The sequence below is a fragment of the Alosa sapidissima genome, chromosome 2 (assembly GCF_018492685.1).
Source record: "Alosa sapidissima isolate fAloSap1 chromosome 2, fAloSap1.pri, whole genome shotgun sequence".
In the NCBI taxonomy this organism is placed as follows: domain Eukaryota; kingdom Metazoa; phylum Chordata; class Actinopteri; order Clupeiformes; family Clupeidae; genus Alosa; species Alosa sapidissima.
The window spans coordinates 23473765-23492186 of record NC_055958.1 but is presented as its reverse complement, the minus strand read 5'-3'; the positions used below and the strand labels follow the sequence as shown (position 1 = coordinate 23492186).

Below are 18422 nucleotides of genomic sequence, written 5' to 3'. Positions count from 1 at the left end.
TGATGCGACAAGTTGCCCTCAGTTGACCTAAGGACCTTTCACAGTATTACCAGACACCACTAGTACAATTTAATTCTAAGCACAGCAGCAGCTACAGGCCAAAAGGCATGTTGAATTACAGCGCCCCCTAGAGGTCAAAGGTCACCACATTTCTTGAGGGTCCTCCTGATGGGGTCATGAGTCAATGTACCAAGTTTGGTTTTGATACATGCAAGGGTTGCTGAGATATGAGCTCACTTCCTGTTTGGCGGCTTCGCGGCAAATTTTGATTGGCTTTTACGGGCGAACGGTAATACTTCCGAAGACAAAAAGTGATAACTTTTGTGAGGCTTGGTCTGAAGATGATCTGTGTCAAATTTGGTGGGAATCAGAGAAAGTATGTGACCCCTGATACATTTTAAGTGTTTTTGATGAAATCCAAAATGGTGGAAAATCCATCATGGCGGAAAATGACGTCATACGGTGCGTTGAACTCGGCTTGGTCCAAGGATTCCAACAATACCTGACTTGAAAATCGGACCAACAGGTCAAAAGTTACGTGCATGAACGCACGTCCAACTTTGGCCTGTTGGTGGCGCTAGAGGGTTCGAGTTGCCGACATGAAACTTGGTGACATGAATCATGGGACCGTCCCCAATCAGTGTGCCAACTTTTTACCATACGGTTCTATGAGCTTCGCTTCTTGGCCCCCAATTATGTTTTGTGTTTATTTGAGGCAGATGTTAATTTCACATCTGTAATATTTCTGCATCTGTCAATATTTCTGCAGTAGGCCTACATTTACAGGAGCCCACTACCCCTAAGTTTTCTTAGACCCATATAATATGCCTCATGAACCACCAATTGCTCCAAAACCTGGCTGTAGGGATTTCCTTTTAGTTTCAGGATCTTTCATTAAAGTTCACACAAGTGGAAGTTCATTACTAAAATCCACTAATTGAAACTATACCTCTACTTAACAGTACTTAACTGTCATTGAATTACAATTAGTTTCTATACAGGCTGATAGTGATTATTACTGCATATTGTGTTAACAGTGCATGGTGCCATTATGCAAAATAGGAGTCATACTGGATTAATTTAGTCTGAATTCATTCCTACAGTATGGAGTCATACATGCAAGAAGGTGAATTCTTGTAAATTTCAGGTACGCACTGCAACTAGACAAGTTTATTAGTTTGCTAAAGATATACAGTACAGGCCTCTTGAGCTTAATTAACCAAAAATGTATTGAAACTGACATTTAGATCCACCAACTTAATCTTGCTCATGTCAATTAATCGGTTAATACTTTCTCCAATATGTGTGTTCATGTACTGTTCCCTTAAAAATGGCATGCTTTCACCTTGTAAAACTAAAGTTAGTCTAAGTTCACTCAAAGCTAAGTTGGTGGCATGAATGACAAAAGCTGACACACTGAGCCAACAAGCCTGAACCCGAGCAGCTTTTGCTTGAAATGCAGTGTCCATAATTTTTTAACCACAGTACCTGTCAAGGCAGTGTACAAATTGTATAAAATAGATAATTGCTCATTCAAGTTAATCAAGGTAATAGTTTGAAATGATCGTGATTTGATTTGTTAATATCACCCATCCCTACTGGCATCTCCAGGAAGTCCTTGGAGATCAATGTGGAATTTAGGGCTGCCCTTTAGGATACCAAACGCCTCATGTTGTTTTAATTTAAGTTGTATACTATTACCCTGTCTAAAGAGGTTTCATTGGATTGCTGTGTCTTCACTATAGTGGATCCAATTGGGTTGCCCCATCACAAGTAAATAATCATTTGAGGCACGTAAGGTCTGAGCCTAAAATGTGGTTATTCATTGCTGAAGGGGTGATTATCATGGCTACCTGGGAATATTTTTTAATTAAAGTGAAAATTAGGCAAAGGCTCTGTGTGAGACAGCCTCTGTCAATTAATTAATTGCGCTTCAACTCTCCCATCACTGTAATGTGTTTCCTAATGAAAGGTTACATCCCTAGAATCTTTCGCAAACTGTGCAAAAATGTGTTTGCATTCTGTTTAAGCCATTAAAATACTTTTTTTTGTTGGTGGCGAGTCTCAGTTGCTTTATGCAGCCATGAATGTATTTAGCATATACAGTAACAACACAAACCTCTAGATGTTTGACATGTTATGCTCTTTGTTCAGCATTAATATTGACTTGTTCTTGACATTTTGATATTGTTTTTGATCCCTTCTGCAGGATCATGAGAATAACTAAGTCATTGTATAATGTTGTTTTGCCAGCTGATATTGAACTAGCAATTAGATTTAATCTGTGTCATAGATCTGTATATATTGAAAGAAAAGGTTATTGTCTGCCAGCGATTTTATCCAGTGAATAAAAGCAATATCTCAAAATGTTTTTGTTAGGTTTTGCTGTGAGTAACTATGTCTGAGTTGGTGTCTGGATGGAGTCACAATAAGCTTTTCTCAGCAAAGGCAGACACTGTTGAAATATGCATGAATCATTTCCCTAGAGTGGGAGATACAGGACTATTTATTTATTAAATTGCATAAAGCAGCTTTTCGGGATTAAAAGCATAATGTTTTCTTTTGTTTTTGCTAAACACTTTTACAGTGGATTTCTAATGTAAGCTGATTCAATTCGGAGGAAGATAGTTGTTGTTTGCTGAGACCATTGCTTGACTTTTTTCCTGTTTTATATTTGGGCATGCACTTCAGGATGGCTGCCCTAAGTGCATCATGTTATGTAACAATGCCACCAGCTGAAGCTTGCTGAACTGCACTATGTAAATGGTGTATCGCTGTTTGTAAAAAAGCTGTCTGTGCTTGCTTGTTTAAAAGTGAAGTTTTATGATCTAGTATTTCATGACCTAATCCATTCAGAAAGAAAAACTTGCCACAAATGTAATGTTTAACATGAGGGGCATTTTACCTGAAATAAGTATACAATTAGTGTGCATTAATTGAATTGTATATAAACAGTATCATTGTAAATGAGTCATTAAAGGCCTTGGCTTTGTATGAACAGGAAATATATGCAGCAGACAAGGTAGCTGTAATTTTCAGTCAAATAATATCAACAAACTCTTCACACATCCAGCCTTTAATCTCTCTTACAACATTTAATTAAATGTAATTAGGCTACCCTCAGCTTATCTCCAATCAACGGTCCACCAAGATCTTAATACAGTGCCTGGAAAGATGAGTTTTCTAGTGCCCAGTGTGCTGTCATGTAATTGGTGGTGACAGCAGACTGAGTGGAGCTGCTGGGGGAGCTTATCAAGTAAAAAAAAAAAAAAAAACAATCTTGTGCGTGCGTCGTTTCCTGTGACCTCTGTCATTACAAGGCTTAAGCAGCACTGGGAGCAGCTTAATTGGCTCGTTGCCCATCAAAGATACACAGAGGGCAATTCTTAATGCACTCTAACACCATTAAATTGATGCCATCAGAGTAATTAGTGACTTGAGTTAGAGTATACCTGTGTGTCAGTATAAGTGCTGGGAACAGGTATGCAACAAGACAGCGCAGAGAAATCCTTGCTCCAGGTGCTGACGGCAGGCCTCTATCAGAGGCTGCAGGACGCCTCACTGAGGCAGGGAAAAGAGCAGAGGAAGCCCTCTCTGTCTCCGCGCCTCCGGCTCCTCCAGCACTGGCACAGCTGGGCTACTCTGTGCAGTAATGAGCCATGCGTTTTAATGTCCTGTGCCGTGTGACAGTGTCAGGAGCTGAGCTGACACTCGGAGAGTGGAGCCTCCTGATTTAAATGCATTGCCAGGAGTGAGGAGTCTGGGATGCTCCCTATTTGTCCACTGCAGACGGTAATCAGGCTGCTGAGGCAAGGCAGCTGTCTTGTTGGGAAGCGTTGCTTTGCTCCCATGGAGATGATGGTTCTGTAATGAAGGCACGGAATCAAGAATGGAACAGAGAAGGTCCTGAAATCTCACTACAGGTCGTGTTGTTCGTGTGCTGGCTGTACATGTATAAAAACCTTCAGGTGCACTATTTACTGAAATAGCTTTTTGTTTGTGCTAGCAAAATCCAAGTGATAGGCCCGTGTTTTTGCCATTGATAAGTGCTTATTATCTCATGGCATTTGTTAATTAAATAGTTAATTATTTAAATGGACTTTTCAGCTGTTGAACTATTGAACTCACAATCAGGCCTTGTCTTTGAACTGGCAGTCTGATATTCTCCAGTGGATATTATTAAGCGAGCTAGAGATGTTGTGTTTTTTTTTTAGATTCGATGCTATTTCTCTCATAAGGTTGATTAATATTCTTCTCCTTTCCTGCACTTAATTTTCCTCTTGAAATATTGACCTTTGTACAGTCTTGACTCTGTCCCTGAATCTTGAAGGGAGGTTTGATCAGTGGTATGTGAATGATTTACATCATCCATCTCACATGTCCCATGCAATGTTAATTCAACCCGATCGTGGGCTAATGTCAGGGTAGTGGACCTTTTTTGAATACTTGAATGTTTTCACCAGATGCTCTCACAACCCTGTGTTTCATAAAGCCTATATAATCACTGTGCTGTTCATCATGAGCCAATGCACAAGAAAGCAATTTGGTGCAGGTCAGCCAAAATAGCTTCCATGACCTTCAAGGTGTCACTGCAATTCAAAAAAGGGTTAGTCATCATTGCAAAATGATGTTCCTGTTACGCTGTTTCCTGTAAAGTGTTGCATGCCTGAAGGTACTGCGCTAGGTCACAGGTTCAGGATCCCATTCACCTGTCTTGGGTGCAAATCTAACCTGAATCTGTGACCTAGCCACCCTTTGGTTTCAAACATGAAAACAATTATAGAAAATGTAAGATGGCTGTTTCACATGTGAAGGAAACATTGGCACCAAATGAGCAATTGTGAACCAACAAGTGCCTCGGTTATTTGATTTTGTATTCAACAGTGTTCCAAAAACTTTTGGGCTTGAGATAGGAGGGGAGATGGTAAATGAAGACAGATCCATCCAATATTGCTTTAGTTAATGTTGTTTGTGCGGTATCCGTTAAGATTCTTGGATCAAAATACAACATGTAAGGGACGATGGTAAAGATTGAGAGTATTTTTAGAAGAATGTATGTATTTATTTATTGGCTGGTCTCTAATACGTTTTGGTTTACTTCAACCTCTCAGTTAATTGATCACTCTGGTCTTGAGACAGGTCATTCTGTTCTTTCGACATTCATTTCCAGTAATCACAGTTTAACCAATACAGACTGCGGTTAAATTGATTTCATTCAAGGATGTCAGGAGCTGTTATTCAGAGACAGAGGTCCCCTTGGGGCAGGACAGACACACGGGTGGCAGACAGTCTCAGACTAAAGTGCGCGCCAGATCCCACATTGGAAACAGAGAAATCAACTCAGTACCAGCAGCATGACAGCACTAAAGGATTGATACTGTGCATAGTGCCTCTCTCCCAATGCAATATGCTCCAATCCACAAACCAATCGTTTTAAATTGAATGTTTTTCAGCACCAGACATGTCTGTGAAGTTTCCTTTCATATGTTACTGTACAATATTAAATTGGAGATAGTGTTGTATATGATACATTGTCACATTGCAGGTTGATTCACTTAAGGATAACATAGCTGTTAATCTGTGCTGTGCCGACCTGCTCTGCTGGTCCCACCACTGGTCTGCCTGTCTTTCCCTCAGAACACAGATCAGTTAGACCTGGCTGCACCACACATTGACATTCCAGACCGCCTGCCCCTCCAGCAGAAAATAGATATGTAAAGCAGCAACCTCTCTTAGACATTTCCCATGCAGAGATTTACTTGGTCGAGGAGGAAGGGTTGGATGGCTTTTTTTTTGGTTTTCATGACAGGCTTTACAAATGGAAAGGTCTGTTTTAAGACGGGGGGAGTTGATGAGAGACAAGTGAAAACTCAAACGGGATTTCATCGTTTATATCCCATATGTACATTATTCTTTGTTCTGTTTGTCAGTTGCAATAAATTGTAATATTTCAATACCAGAGTGAAACAGGGCAATGTTTGACAAGGAGAATATATATCTTAATGTATTTCGTCATTTACCACCCTTGCTATCTACACATGGCATTTAAATATTTTGCTGTTCTTATGATTCTAATAGTAACTCGGAGTTACCAAAAAGCTCACACTGACTCCATTATGTGAATTAGAAGTACCATTTTTCTATTGTTGGAAGGTATTGGTCTTCAAATGGCAAAGTTATTTGTCAGTCAAGCAAGCTATTTCTTCATAAATGTCATGGAGCAGCATGCAAGACACAGTTAATCTTACTCTCTCTTCAGTGAGCACATTACTGTGTCTCAGGCTCTCATTGTGCACAGTAGGAGGTGGCATTTTGGCATCAGTGCTCCAATATTTCTCTTTTCAAAACATTTGATTGTTCTTAATTTGGAACAGATGAATGTCAAAATGCTTGAGAAAGCAGTGGCAACATTATAAACATTGTTATTAGACTAACCTGAGGACAAAGTGTTTGACTTCATTTTACTACTAATTCTGTGCCATGTTTGTGTGTTGTCCCCGTGAATTGACACACAATAATGCAAAATGCAGACAGTTTAAAATGTTGCAAAACAATGGGTCCTACTTTGGGTCTAAAGTTTACAATACTAATAGTTTTGAGTAATCACTGAGACATCAATGAATTCAACTAACCGCATGTTAGCAAAATGCATCCTGAAGTTAGTAATATGTAAGTGATAATATGACTGAGCCTGTCATGACAGTTGATCACTCAGAATATTTTGTTGAAGGGAGACATGGTAGTCATATAAACATGCATTTAGGAATGTGAAGTCTGCACCCCTTAAGTGATTTGTCAAAATGTTGGCAAAATCTTGTTATCCCCTGTTAATAATGTGAATATATTGTGAATAAGCCATCTTTGGCCATTCAATGGACTTTGCTCTAAGCCATAGTTTGTTCGTATACCATATTCTTTGCCTAATCAATCTATTCTAATGCTATCCTTCATAGGGTCCAGAGTAGCATTCAGCATTCTGCAGTATTCTGCTGTTGACTCTGAATTACATGGCCTTTTAAAGCTGGGATGAAAGACCATACCACAGGCTGTGGGCTGCTTTTATTGTTCCTCCTAGTATTCATGATGTGGCGTGGTCCAGGCTCTGCTGTGCAGCCAGTAGGTGCTCATTCTGTGTGGAGGTGATGATGGATGGGCGTTTGGGACGGCCCCGGTGGCTCTTTATCCTCCGTGATGAATTCAGAGATGAGATGAGCATCAGGTCTTTGGATTTCACTCAGTCATGATGTCCAGTTGCTGCTATCGATAAAGGGGTCGAGATGGAAGCACATCTTGACATTAATATTCTTTACCGGTTGCTACCAAATGAATAGTGGATGTCATCAACAACAAGAATGTTTTTGGTAGACCAACAAAAGGTATGAGAGTTTGTCAGAAGACAGAAAGCCTTTTAACGGCAATCTACTTTGAAGCAATAGTTAATATTTGGTCATCTCTGAGACCACTCCCTTTTGAAACATCAAGTAATTAATTTACTCAGTTTGGTCTAAAAATGTATACATTGCATGGAACAGTACTCATGGACCCATACATAGGTTTTCCTTAAGACATTACTACATATACTTTTATGAACTTAAAACTACCCATTGGCTATTCTACTGGGCTAAATGTTTGTTTGAGCGTGTGTGCCAGGGGTCAGTGTCCTGGCTCTGTTGTCTTTGTGGCGCATATCTGAAGGGCCCTGAGAAAGAAAGCTTTGCCATGTTCAGCATACCAAGCACCATCCTCCAGGGAATGTATTGACTCTGAATTGTGCACCTCTAAAGGCAGTAAACAGTTGAGTTGGAGACAGCATACACAGCAGCCCAGGACTGTCTTCTTATTCAAGTCATCACTCTACAGCTGGAGGCTGTGGAAAACACCCTATCCTACTGAAAGGCTTATTGGTCTTCTCTAATGCTTTTGGGATTCATTCCTATGTAGATGTAGAACTGTTCTAGAGTGGTTGATGATAGTGGACTTTATCATGAATTTAATATAACATTACTTCAAAAGGACACACACACACACACACACACACACACACACACACACACACACACACACACACACACACACATGAAGGTCATAATCATCTCAAACCTATTTCAATGTTTAAAATGCTTTGTTTAGATGGGGTGCAATGGCGATCGGCTATGGGTTTGAAGTACAAAGACCTTGATTATCTGTGCTCTTCTCCCACGCTATTTGACGTAATTGTGGAACATTCTTCATCCCATGCTTAATCGTGTCTTTTGTTATTGACATATCCACAGTAATACAGGCGTAACTCAGCTGTGTACTTTTTGTTCCATTTTCTATGACAAGAATGACAGAGATTTAGAAGTTTTGGACAAATTGGACACAGGTAAAAGAGTAAACCAGAAAAGACTGAACGTCAGCAGAATGCACTTTCTCTTGAGATGCTGCAGAATAAGAAGCAGCAGAAAAGCCTGTGTACATCCATCCCTTATAGACCCTTTCATCAATAAAAACAAAAACAATGCTTGAAGGTTCTATTTGGGCTCCAATCTACTTCCTCTGCATTAAGATAACACATGGAAAGGAAGTCTTGTGGGGCCAACTATGATGCTGATAATGGAACTCTCTTGAAAGGGTCCATACACATCCTTGGATAAATCAAATGATAATCTGAACATGATGATAAATAATCTATGAATGCAGAAACAGTGTTTTATTTTATTTGTTTTCTAATGGTGGTAGATAAAAGCATACGTCATAGCACAGCACATATTGCAAACTCTTCAGGGGCAAACCTTGGCAGGTGAGCAACATGCAGCTGTAAAATAATTGGTCATATTTTCGTGTAAGAGTCCACTGCACAGGCAGGAATCAAGCAGGATTCCTGTGTACATTCCCATCCCATTATCAGACAAGGAAGAGGGAGCATTGATATCAAATGTCAAAGCAAATTATTTGGCTTGAGTAGAGAGCACTAGAGGTGTGGCAAATTTAGAACACCATTGAAAGAATATGGGAAAGTGTTGTGGACATCAACCTGAAAGAATGTGAACAGGAGTTGGTATGTTCAGCAAACATAATATACATTTGATCTAATCAATCAGTGACACTCTTTCATCTATTTTCACTTTGTATATAATCAGCCACTCAGTGCGTGATACACTGCAGAGGCATCTCTGGGCTGTTGAAATCTGCTGCTCTGAAGTGGCCCTGTAGTGGCTCATAATTCTGTGTTAAGATGTCGCACTGCATAAAAACTGTGATAAAATATGCTAGGTCTGAACATCCTCACCCCAGAGATAGTCAGAGATAGCTCCCATACTGTCTATAGCCATGGTGCAAATTAAGTGTTCTATCTGGACTGTCTTCATTCAGGAATTTCAGCCACAAAGCATATGCTTGCCAGCAGTTGCTTGAAGTCATTATTTTCTCGGCAGCAAACTTAAGTGACAGGTAGCACTTAAATTGGGCTTGTATAAATGTGTTTTGTAGTGAGGTGGATATCAAAGGTCAGTACCAAGATGAGTGAAAAGCAGAATATTTTGAAGTAATATAACCAAACGTGCTTATGAGATTCTATAGCCTGCTGTCTCTGTTTTTCATTGTGCAGATGTTTATTACAACTCTCGCACAGCTCTAAGTCAATTGGAGATTAATCAAACAGTATGCTAGCGGACCCTTCTGTCTTTTCAGCACAGAGAAGCTTTAAGACTTCTTCATGACTCAAGCTCAGAGCTCAAAACAGCGGCAGTCTGTAAGATAAGATAAAATATGTAAAATCCAGCCATCCATCCTTTGCTCTCATTGCACTTAGAGTTCAATCACTGCACAAACATTCGTCTTAGCTCCCAAAAAGTTCTCTCTCTTCTTCTTCAAGGACTTCAACTAATTCAACATTCAACTAATTCAACATTCAAATGTAATTAACAGTAGCAATTATATTATATTACTATTTTAAATGTAATTTATTGAATTTATCATAATGTATTTCAGCAAATGCACTGCAAAGTATTCCAATTCATTATTCTTTCATTTGTGTTATTTGGTGCGACAGTGACTTTCGGGCCCTGCCTGTGTGCCTCTGCAGAGAGGGATTTCATGCTGCCAGTGTGCCCTGTATGGCAGGGCTCAGGGCTGCCTTGATGCCTCCAGCGGTCCCGTCTGCTGTGCTGCAGCTCTGCCGGCCTCGTGTGGGCCCTTGTTTTTCCATCAGTCGCTCAGAGGCCCCTGCTGCTGTCAAGGTTGAAATGAAATAGAAATATCTCTTTCCTGTTGACAGGAAAAAATGGCAATATCAGCCACCCCAGTAACCAGTAGAGAACGATGACCAGGGGGGAACATGCAAGGCATTGTTCTTCTGTTGGCATAGATCAATTAGATTCTGTGTTGATTGTTCCTTTGAAGTTAATTGAGCAAATGTCTCACAAGGGACAAGATAAACATGCTAGTGTTGGCTTGTCAGCCACGTCTTTCCCTTTCTAAGCACGGTTATAACAGTAAACAGTGAAAATGGATGTTGAAGTTGGCCAAAGCACCATGACGGCATGCAATCAAGAAATGAATCTTGTTTGGTTTCATACCATCACACTTTTATTTCATGTTTTAAAACTGGGCACTTTAACTCCAAAATAAACTCACTGAAACTTCGGTCTAAGGCCAAGAATTTAAATTACTTCTTTTTTTTTTTGTTGTTGTCTCTTGGCGGGGAGCAACAAACAATAGCAGAGGCTAAAATAAATAACTGAAAGTGTTGCATTTGCTGAGATCATAGGATCCCGCCAGGCCCAGACGGAGAGGCCCTGGGGGCATTCTGCATGCTTTTAAGTGCCAGCCATGATGTGGCACCAGCCACTGGGATTAGTTAAAAGCTCTACACACACACTGGCTTCTGCCAGGCACCCAGCTACTAGAGCCACTCTGCAATACCGCTGCAAGGTCACCGTCTACAGAACTGCTGTTTGAGACACACAGGCTGATGGCTGGAGGAGATCTGAGGTCTGATATATAGCTCAGCAAATTAGTGACATTGGGTCATGTTTTTAGATGAGCTGTTAATACTGCAGTGCAGACGCCAAATCAGTGTGCTGGGAATGGTGCATTAATAGAGAAAGACCCATTCCATTTCAATCACTTCTGACATATTTAGCCATTTATGTAGTATCCTTATGGAAGAGGATTTTGTTATCGGTATGAATTTAGTTCTTTATCATTTTAACCATTGTGTCACTAAGCAATAATTAGAGGGTATGTGATTCTCTTTGACATTTATACTCTGGGCAGAAGTGCATCTTGATTGATTTAATAATCATATACTTGGCTTGGAGAACATTGTTTATCTGCTTGTGATACGCGCATACTGTACTACTCTTTTTTGATGTGAACTTTGTGCCTACACTCAGCATTACGTAAGGTCTGATTTGAAGAGGTGATTTGTGTGCGAGTGTGCTGGGGATGTTTTCTAACATTTAAAGCTCCTTCAAAAACGTGTGGGTGACTCTTCTCAAGCACGGCTCCAGCTAGCCATTCGCCCAGCAGCAACAAAGTAATGCTGTACAGTGTATGTCAAGAAAGTCTTTCCTTTTCTAGCATATTTTTATTTGTTTTGCTTTGTCTGTTATCAGTCCCTCATCGTGGAGGGTCTGGTCTCATAGTGCTCAGAGAGTTTCCTCTCCCTCACATTGTTATTGTACTGCTGCTCCCAAAGCACCATTGGATCCTCACTCCATTTCAGCTATCCTCTCCAGCTTCAGGTAGCAGAATACACAATGGCAATAGCAAATGAATATTTGTGTCCAGTAAGCAAAATTCAGGGAAGATACTGAGGAGTATTAAGTGGCAGGTTCTGACTGAGTCTGCCTTTTATCTGTGAACCTGCAGCTTTGTGTCCTATTTGTATGCAGGGCCACGCGAGTCAAGGCGCCACATTGTACTTAGCTTCCACTCTTTTAAATAAGCTGGAGGATGGTGTTTATGGCTCTGAAGAGTATGTCAATACATTTGCTCAATACAGACGGAGCGTTCATTATGAGTATGGATTTTTTCAGTTGTTTGATCAGACGGTAGATCAATCCCAGTAGCATTGCCTTTTCTCTCTCACAGTGGGTAGTAAATAATTCACCCCATGCGGCATGGCACCATTCACTTGTTCAGGATTTCAGTTACAGATCTCCCCTGCCAGTCAGACTGAGGGTTGGGGCTGAGGGACTGCAGCAGAGGTTATGACCCCAGCCTCTCGGAGAGGATCCTGAACCAGAGGGGACTTAAGGCCAGGGAGCCAGTCTTCACTCACAGCAGCAAACGATTCATTGAAAGAATGAAGCACGTATTTGAGACTCATTTACTTCTTAGTCCACAAAGCGCATAGCTTTTTTTCTGTCAGAAATGCATGTGCATATGACGTGTAGTTTGTTATTTATGGCATGACATTTCATTACATTTCTTGTTTGTTTATTTAAAAGAGGCAAGTCCAATAAACTATTTTCTGGCCTAAAGTCATTCAGGCCATTTCCAATCGTGTTGTTTTATTCTCTTTGGCTGAACTAAGGCTAGACACCAAGTGCTTGGATTTTTTTCTCGATTAAAATACAATCCAGAGCTGACATTTCCTTTCATTCCGAACTTGCTCCATTAGATACACCCAATCCTCTTACAAGGCACCATAATGGTTTCTAATTTAGTAGAACAGGAAATTTAGCCTTTTAATAGCACATAAAAATTCTCTTTTACAACCACCCTCAGTTGAGTTAAAATCTCTAAATGTTTAATTTCCATTTCCTATTTCAGAAGTATCAGGTGATTGCATTAGTTGAAAGCACCACTCTATGTAGTCCTGGCTGTACAATTTTAATAGAATCCCCTCACCTTTAGCTGTCAGCTTTAAATAATTGGCTCTCTTGGAAAAGGAGTCACCTGTAAGAAAATCAATCCTTCTCCATTCCTGGCTCCCGTTTACTTATATGTAAGGGCTGGTGCACGATTTCCATTCAAATGGAGGGTCCCCTCCTGCTTGTAAGAGTGGATGTAGAAAGGGTGTGTGGTGGACAGTTACAGTGCACATTTCACTGTTTATAGAGGATAAATGTGCTTGTTTTTGTGATGAATGAGAGTAATAGAGTTATAGCTTATGGAAGTACTGTAAGACATCTTTACTGAGCCTGCTGTAGCAGACCAGAATTCTGAAAACAAATATATACATATAAGTGTATATACTCTTTTGATCCTGTGAGGGACATCTGGTCTCTGCATTTATCCCAATCCTTGAATTAGTGAAACACACTCAGCACACAGTGAACACATAGTGAGGTGAAGCACACACTAATCCCGACGCAGTGAGCTGCCTGCTACAGCGGCGCTCGGGGGAACAGTGAGGGGTTAGGTGCCTTGCTCAAGGGCACTTCAGCCGTTCCTACTGGTCGGGGTTCAAACCGGCAACCCTCCGGTTACAAGTCCGAAGCGCTGACCAGTAGGGCACAGCTACCCATTATATAAGTATAATACTAATAACTATGGAGAGAGGCAAGCCATTCTGGAGAACAACATGTAAATACAGCGCTTCACTTTTTCCACATAGATAGATAGATATATGGATGGATGGATGGATGGATGGATGGATGGATAGATAGATACTTTATTGATCCCCAATTATTTATTGATGTTGTTATGACTCATCACTCAGCTCAATTACAAGCGTCATAACAAAGTGTCTGAATACTTATGTAAATGGAATATTTCTGTCTTTTATTTTTTAGAAATTTTCAAAACACTCAAAACACCTGTTTGTTTTGTGGAGTGTTAGACTATTGTGTGTAGATTGATAAGAAAAAAAAAATGAATCCATTTTAAAGATGAGTCTGAAACATAACAAAATGTGGAAAAAAGTGAAGCGCTGTGAATACTTTCCATATGCATTGTATGTTGGCACTGAACAGGCCTGTATCAGCATCTGGAGTTCAAAAGCCTTGTGTTTTTGTCTAGTTCTCTATGTGTTTTTACCAGCCTGCTTCAGTCCCAGGCAGGTTTTCCCTCTTGCAGCAGTAATTCCATGGTGTGCCCTGCTCACAGTGCAGCCCCCTGCCTATCAAAAGTGGAGCCAGTGATTTGGGCTTCATCCATCACAGGTTGCTTTATCAGTGGGTGTCCTGTCTTTAGCTATTTGCCGATTTATCCTGTCCCTTCCAGCAGGGCCTTAGAGACCTGGAGAGCTCTGAAATCTCTTTGATGGGATTGGACAGATACCCCCTGCCTTTCAAATATGGCCTGCTCCCTCCCCCTGACACATCACACCATCACAGTGATTCCAACATGTTGTCAAAGCACAGCTGATATCACAAAACAATATGGTTATGTGGATGTGGGTGCGTAAGGGTGTGGAAAAAAGCTTTTGATTTTGTAACTAAGAGCCAGTCAGCTGGCAACTCTTTTTTCATATTTTGTTTGTTACTATGGCGATGTTCTGTTTTTCACCTGAACTATTCCCCGTTTCGGTTGTCAGCCACATATTCAGCGGCTCTTCTGAGGACAGGTTTTTAGTTGCTTTTTCTTTATGCAAGTTTATTACATGGCAACCAGTTAAATTATTCATACTGTTACCTAGGAATGTGCACATTTTTTGTGTGACACTAAGGAATGTTGCTTAAGGCAGATGTTTTTCTTCCAAGGACCCCCTTTGGGGGAGAACATTTGTCAAGGACCCCCTCATAATCGTAACAATTAAGCATATGCCATTTGTATTCTCTGAAGTTGTGGCCAAGTTCATTACTGTTTTTTGGCAGGTGTGTAGCTTGGTCTTTTGTCAACTTTGGATTTTGCATAACTTGACAAGTTGGACTGACTCAGACACTTCTCCACATTCATCCGCTAGTTTGCTGGCAAATAATCCAAGCTAAGCAGCAGTAGGAATGGTTATTTGTGACCAGTCCAATAAAAACACCCTTGAAATCCATTTAATTAGTCACACTTTATCATATTTATACATTGAAATGTATGCAAATATATACATTGAATGCAGCACTGTGATGAAGTTTGTTTAGTGCACCCAGTCTTTTATATGCTAATGAAATTAGGAAAATATATGTCTTGATCCTGCTACAAACAACAAAAAATCTACTCATCCACACAGGAACTGAATCATGTTGCCTTACATCCCATATTCTGCAGTCTTATCACAAGCACATTTCTTAAAGGCAGGTAATGTTTGTTTTATGGCTTATGGCTGTTGGAAGAGCTGCTAATGAAAACCCTCTGGTGTCCCGGTGATTAATTAGAGTGGAAATTAGTATTGGAAAGGGCTGCTGTTTTAGTTGGGCTCTGGATGTCTTTTAGGATGCCACTGCCATCCAAATCATGTTTGTTTTATGTTTGGTTAGGTACTTCTTCTGTTGTTACAGATCGAAATTATATCCTAAACAATTACATTATGACATGCCGTTTATCTCATGGTTAAAACTTTGAATGTAGGTATGAGGGTGGATACATCATTCTCTTTGAGAGACACATTCAATTGCAATTTGTTGATGGTGTAAACATTGTTCACTGTTAAAAGAGTTCCAAATATGGCTTTTAAGAAGAACCATACATACAGCATGGGATTTACATCTAATGTGTATTTTGTATGATACTGTATTAGTATCTGATGGAAAGAGAAATGGTTCAACTTATATCAGTAGTAAAGAAACAAGTCTCAACTGAAAGAAGTGAGCTATGATGTATTGGATCAGAAATATGACTAGCTGTTGATAACTTGATTGACATGCCAAACAACTTGTATTTTGCTGAACAGGTAATGTCCTTCTTTATTGTCTATGTTTCAGGCCTCAGGGGTCATTTTACAGCATTTACAGGTTAAATGGGGTGCAGACAGGCTGACCACAGCCAAAATCCCCAATAGTTTTTTTTTTTCTGCTCCAGCAATATAGAGACAAATCACCCAGTTAACAGGGTGTCTCAGGTCTCATTGCACAGTTTATAATTTAATTCTGCCATCCTTGAGGTCAAGGACCTGGGGGTGGCATTAGGATGGATGAAATGTCACCAGGAAGAGGAAATGGTGGTGACTGCAAAATAGGATAAAGACTAATTGTTTGGAAAATAGTACTTCATTTCTATAGCAGATTGTTTATCCTGACACTGGTTGGTAGTTGTCCTTCTATTTGACTCTGTCTGTGTCTCTGTGCTCTCTTTCTCTATTTTCAGTGGGATGCCATTACTGAGATGGATGAGCACAACAGACCCATACACACCTTCCAGGTGTGCCACGTGATGGAGCCCAACCAGAACAACTGGCTGCGCTCCAACTGGATCTTCCGCGAGGCCGCGCAGAAGGTCTACGTGGAGCTACGCTTCACGCTGCGCGACTGCAACAGCATCCCGTGGGTCTCGGGCACCTGCAAAGAGACCTTCAACTTGTTCTACATGGAGAGCGATGAGGCCCACGGCATCAAGTTCAAGTCTAGCCAGTACACTAAGATCGACACCATCGCAGCCGATGAGAGCTTCACACAGATGGACCTTGGGGACCGCATCCTCAAGCTCAACACTGAAGTGCGTGAGGTGGGGCCCATCACCAGGAAAGGCTTCTATCTTGCCTTCCAGGACATCGGGGCCTGCATCGCTCTGGTGTCCGTCAGGGTCTACTACAAAAAGTGTCCTTTCACCTTCCGGAACCTAGCCACCTTCCCAGACACCATCCCGAGAGTGGACTCGTCCTCGCTTGTGGAGGTGCGTGGCGCATGTGTGACAAATGCCGAGGAGCGAGACCCACCCAAACTGTACTGCGGGGCAGATGGCGACTGGCTCGTTCCCCTCGGCCGCTGTGTGTGCAGTGTGGGCTATGAGGAGTTGGATGGAGCCTGCATTGGTGAGTGCCTTTATAGAGACAAAGAGTTTAGAATTGGGGCATAGCAATAATGTTAGGTAATGTTTGGCAAAACTGTCTGAGTATTTACACATAACAGATCTTTCGATGTCCATTTGATCCAATGATACTGTTGTATTTTATTGCTATAAGTTTAGTGTAGTTTGTCTGCTACAGAAGAAGGAAAATGTCATATTTCTGCATTTTATGTATAAAACAAAATCCTTCCCCGAGCCATCTGAGTCCTCTGCATGGAGTGTATTGAGGTATGTCTCATGTCAGAGACAGGCAGCTCTGTTCTGGGCCACTGAGATGATGACTCCCAAAGCTGATATTAGTCTGCGAATCAGAAATATCAGTGGCGCTCAGATGGGAGCAGTCTCACGCTAGAGTGCAGAGGCAGATGTTGGGTGACAGAGCAGCACTGGCCGTCGCTGCCACAGTGTAATCTCCTGTGTTGTCAGAGCAAACGTGGTGACATTTCATCTTTTGTGAAAGCCAGTCCACAGGCTCATTCACATGAGATCAAATATGAAGAAGATCTTGCTGTTTAAGGTTGATTTGAAGCCCAGATGAAGAAGCTGCCTTTTTTTCTCCCTTGATGGGACAGGAGTGGGAATGGGAGTGTCGCATTAGGGAAATCTCGGTGTAAATCTGCTCCTGGTTTCTTCTAAGGCGGACCCCCGCCCCCCTGCCCCCACCCTAGGGCACTATCAGCAGAATGGATCACTCGATAGATTAAGGGTTGCAGTCGCACAAGGCTGTCAGTTGTCAAGCTGTGTGTCTGTAATGGGGCTGAAAAAGTGAATCCTTTCACAGCACTGCAAACTCTCTGAAGACTTCTCTAAACCCCAGCTAAAAACGGACAGCTTTTGCCAGCATCATATTCACCACAGTCACTGTGGTCCTGGATCTCAGACTCCCACTGTAAAAAAAGCTTATATTTATTTATTTAGCATTTTTTTTCACCTCGTTGCTCACCAGTCTTCAGCCCAGCCTGCATAAGGTACATACTATCAATGTGCAAGATGGGAAAGGAATAGGCTGTAGTAGTTTCTGTAACTGTGGTAAAGACCCTTACCCAAGTAAGTACAGTAAACTTATGCTCCGACAACTCCAAACTGACTGTGAGATCTTTTCAATCAGTAGCACTCAGTAGTTTATTGCCTATGGTAAGACTATCACTCCCTAGTGTAGAATGGAAATATGGTTGCTGATCTATAGAAATGCATTGTGCATGTTTCCATCTCATATTTCATGTTCTCCGATGCTACTTCTTTTACGTATCCATTGAAGACACAGCATTGATTTAAGGGCAAGATGTAGCCGTCTGTCCTTGGAGTGACTAAAGGTCAGAGATTTCCCTGATTCATACTTGGTCTCTGGGCCTGTCAGGTAGGAAAGGCCAGTGGTGCCTGTGGCTGTCACCACAGGGATAGGTCGTCATCAGAAGGTCATTGTCACCCCTTCCCCCTAGCCCATCCACTTCTACCAATCGGCACGATATGTCAGTGTGAGGAATTTTAACCTTGAAACCCAGGAAACCCAGTTGTAATCTTTCCTCAGTCTCCTGGGTCCCTCTGTTTCACAA

The 18422-nt window shown here is 41.2% G+C and overlaps 1 protein-coding gene across 4 annotated transcripts in view; it reads left to right on the top strand.

Annotated features, from left to right (window-relative positions):
- The window catches only part of LOC121701051 (ephrin type-A receptor 6-like), a 107977-nt gene that overhangs the window by 11022 nt on the left and 78533 nt on the right, over nucleotides 1-18422 (top strand). For all 4 annotated transcript variants that reach the window (XR_006027517.1, XR_006027511.1, XM_042084094.1 and 1 more), the window contains exon 3: nucleotides 16171-16834. Coding sequence is in view for 2 of the 4 variants with exons in the window: in XM_042084094.1 (XP_041940028.1) it covers nucleotides 16171-16834 (664 nt within the window). In the remaining 2 variants the exon portion in view is untranslated. The remainder of the gene's footprint in view (nucleotides 1-16170; nucleotides 16835-18422) is intronic.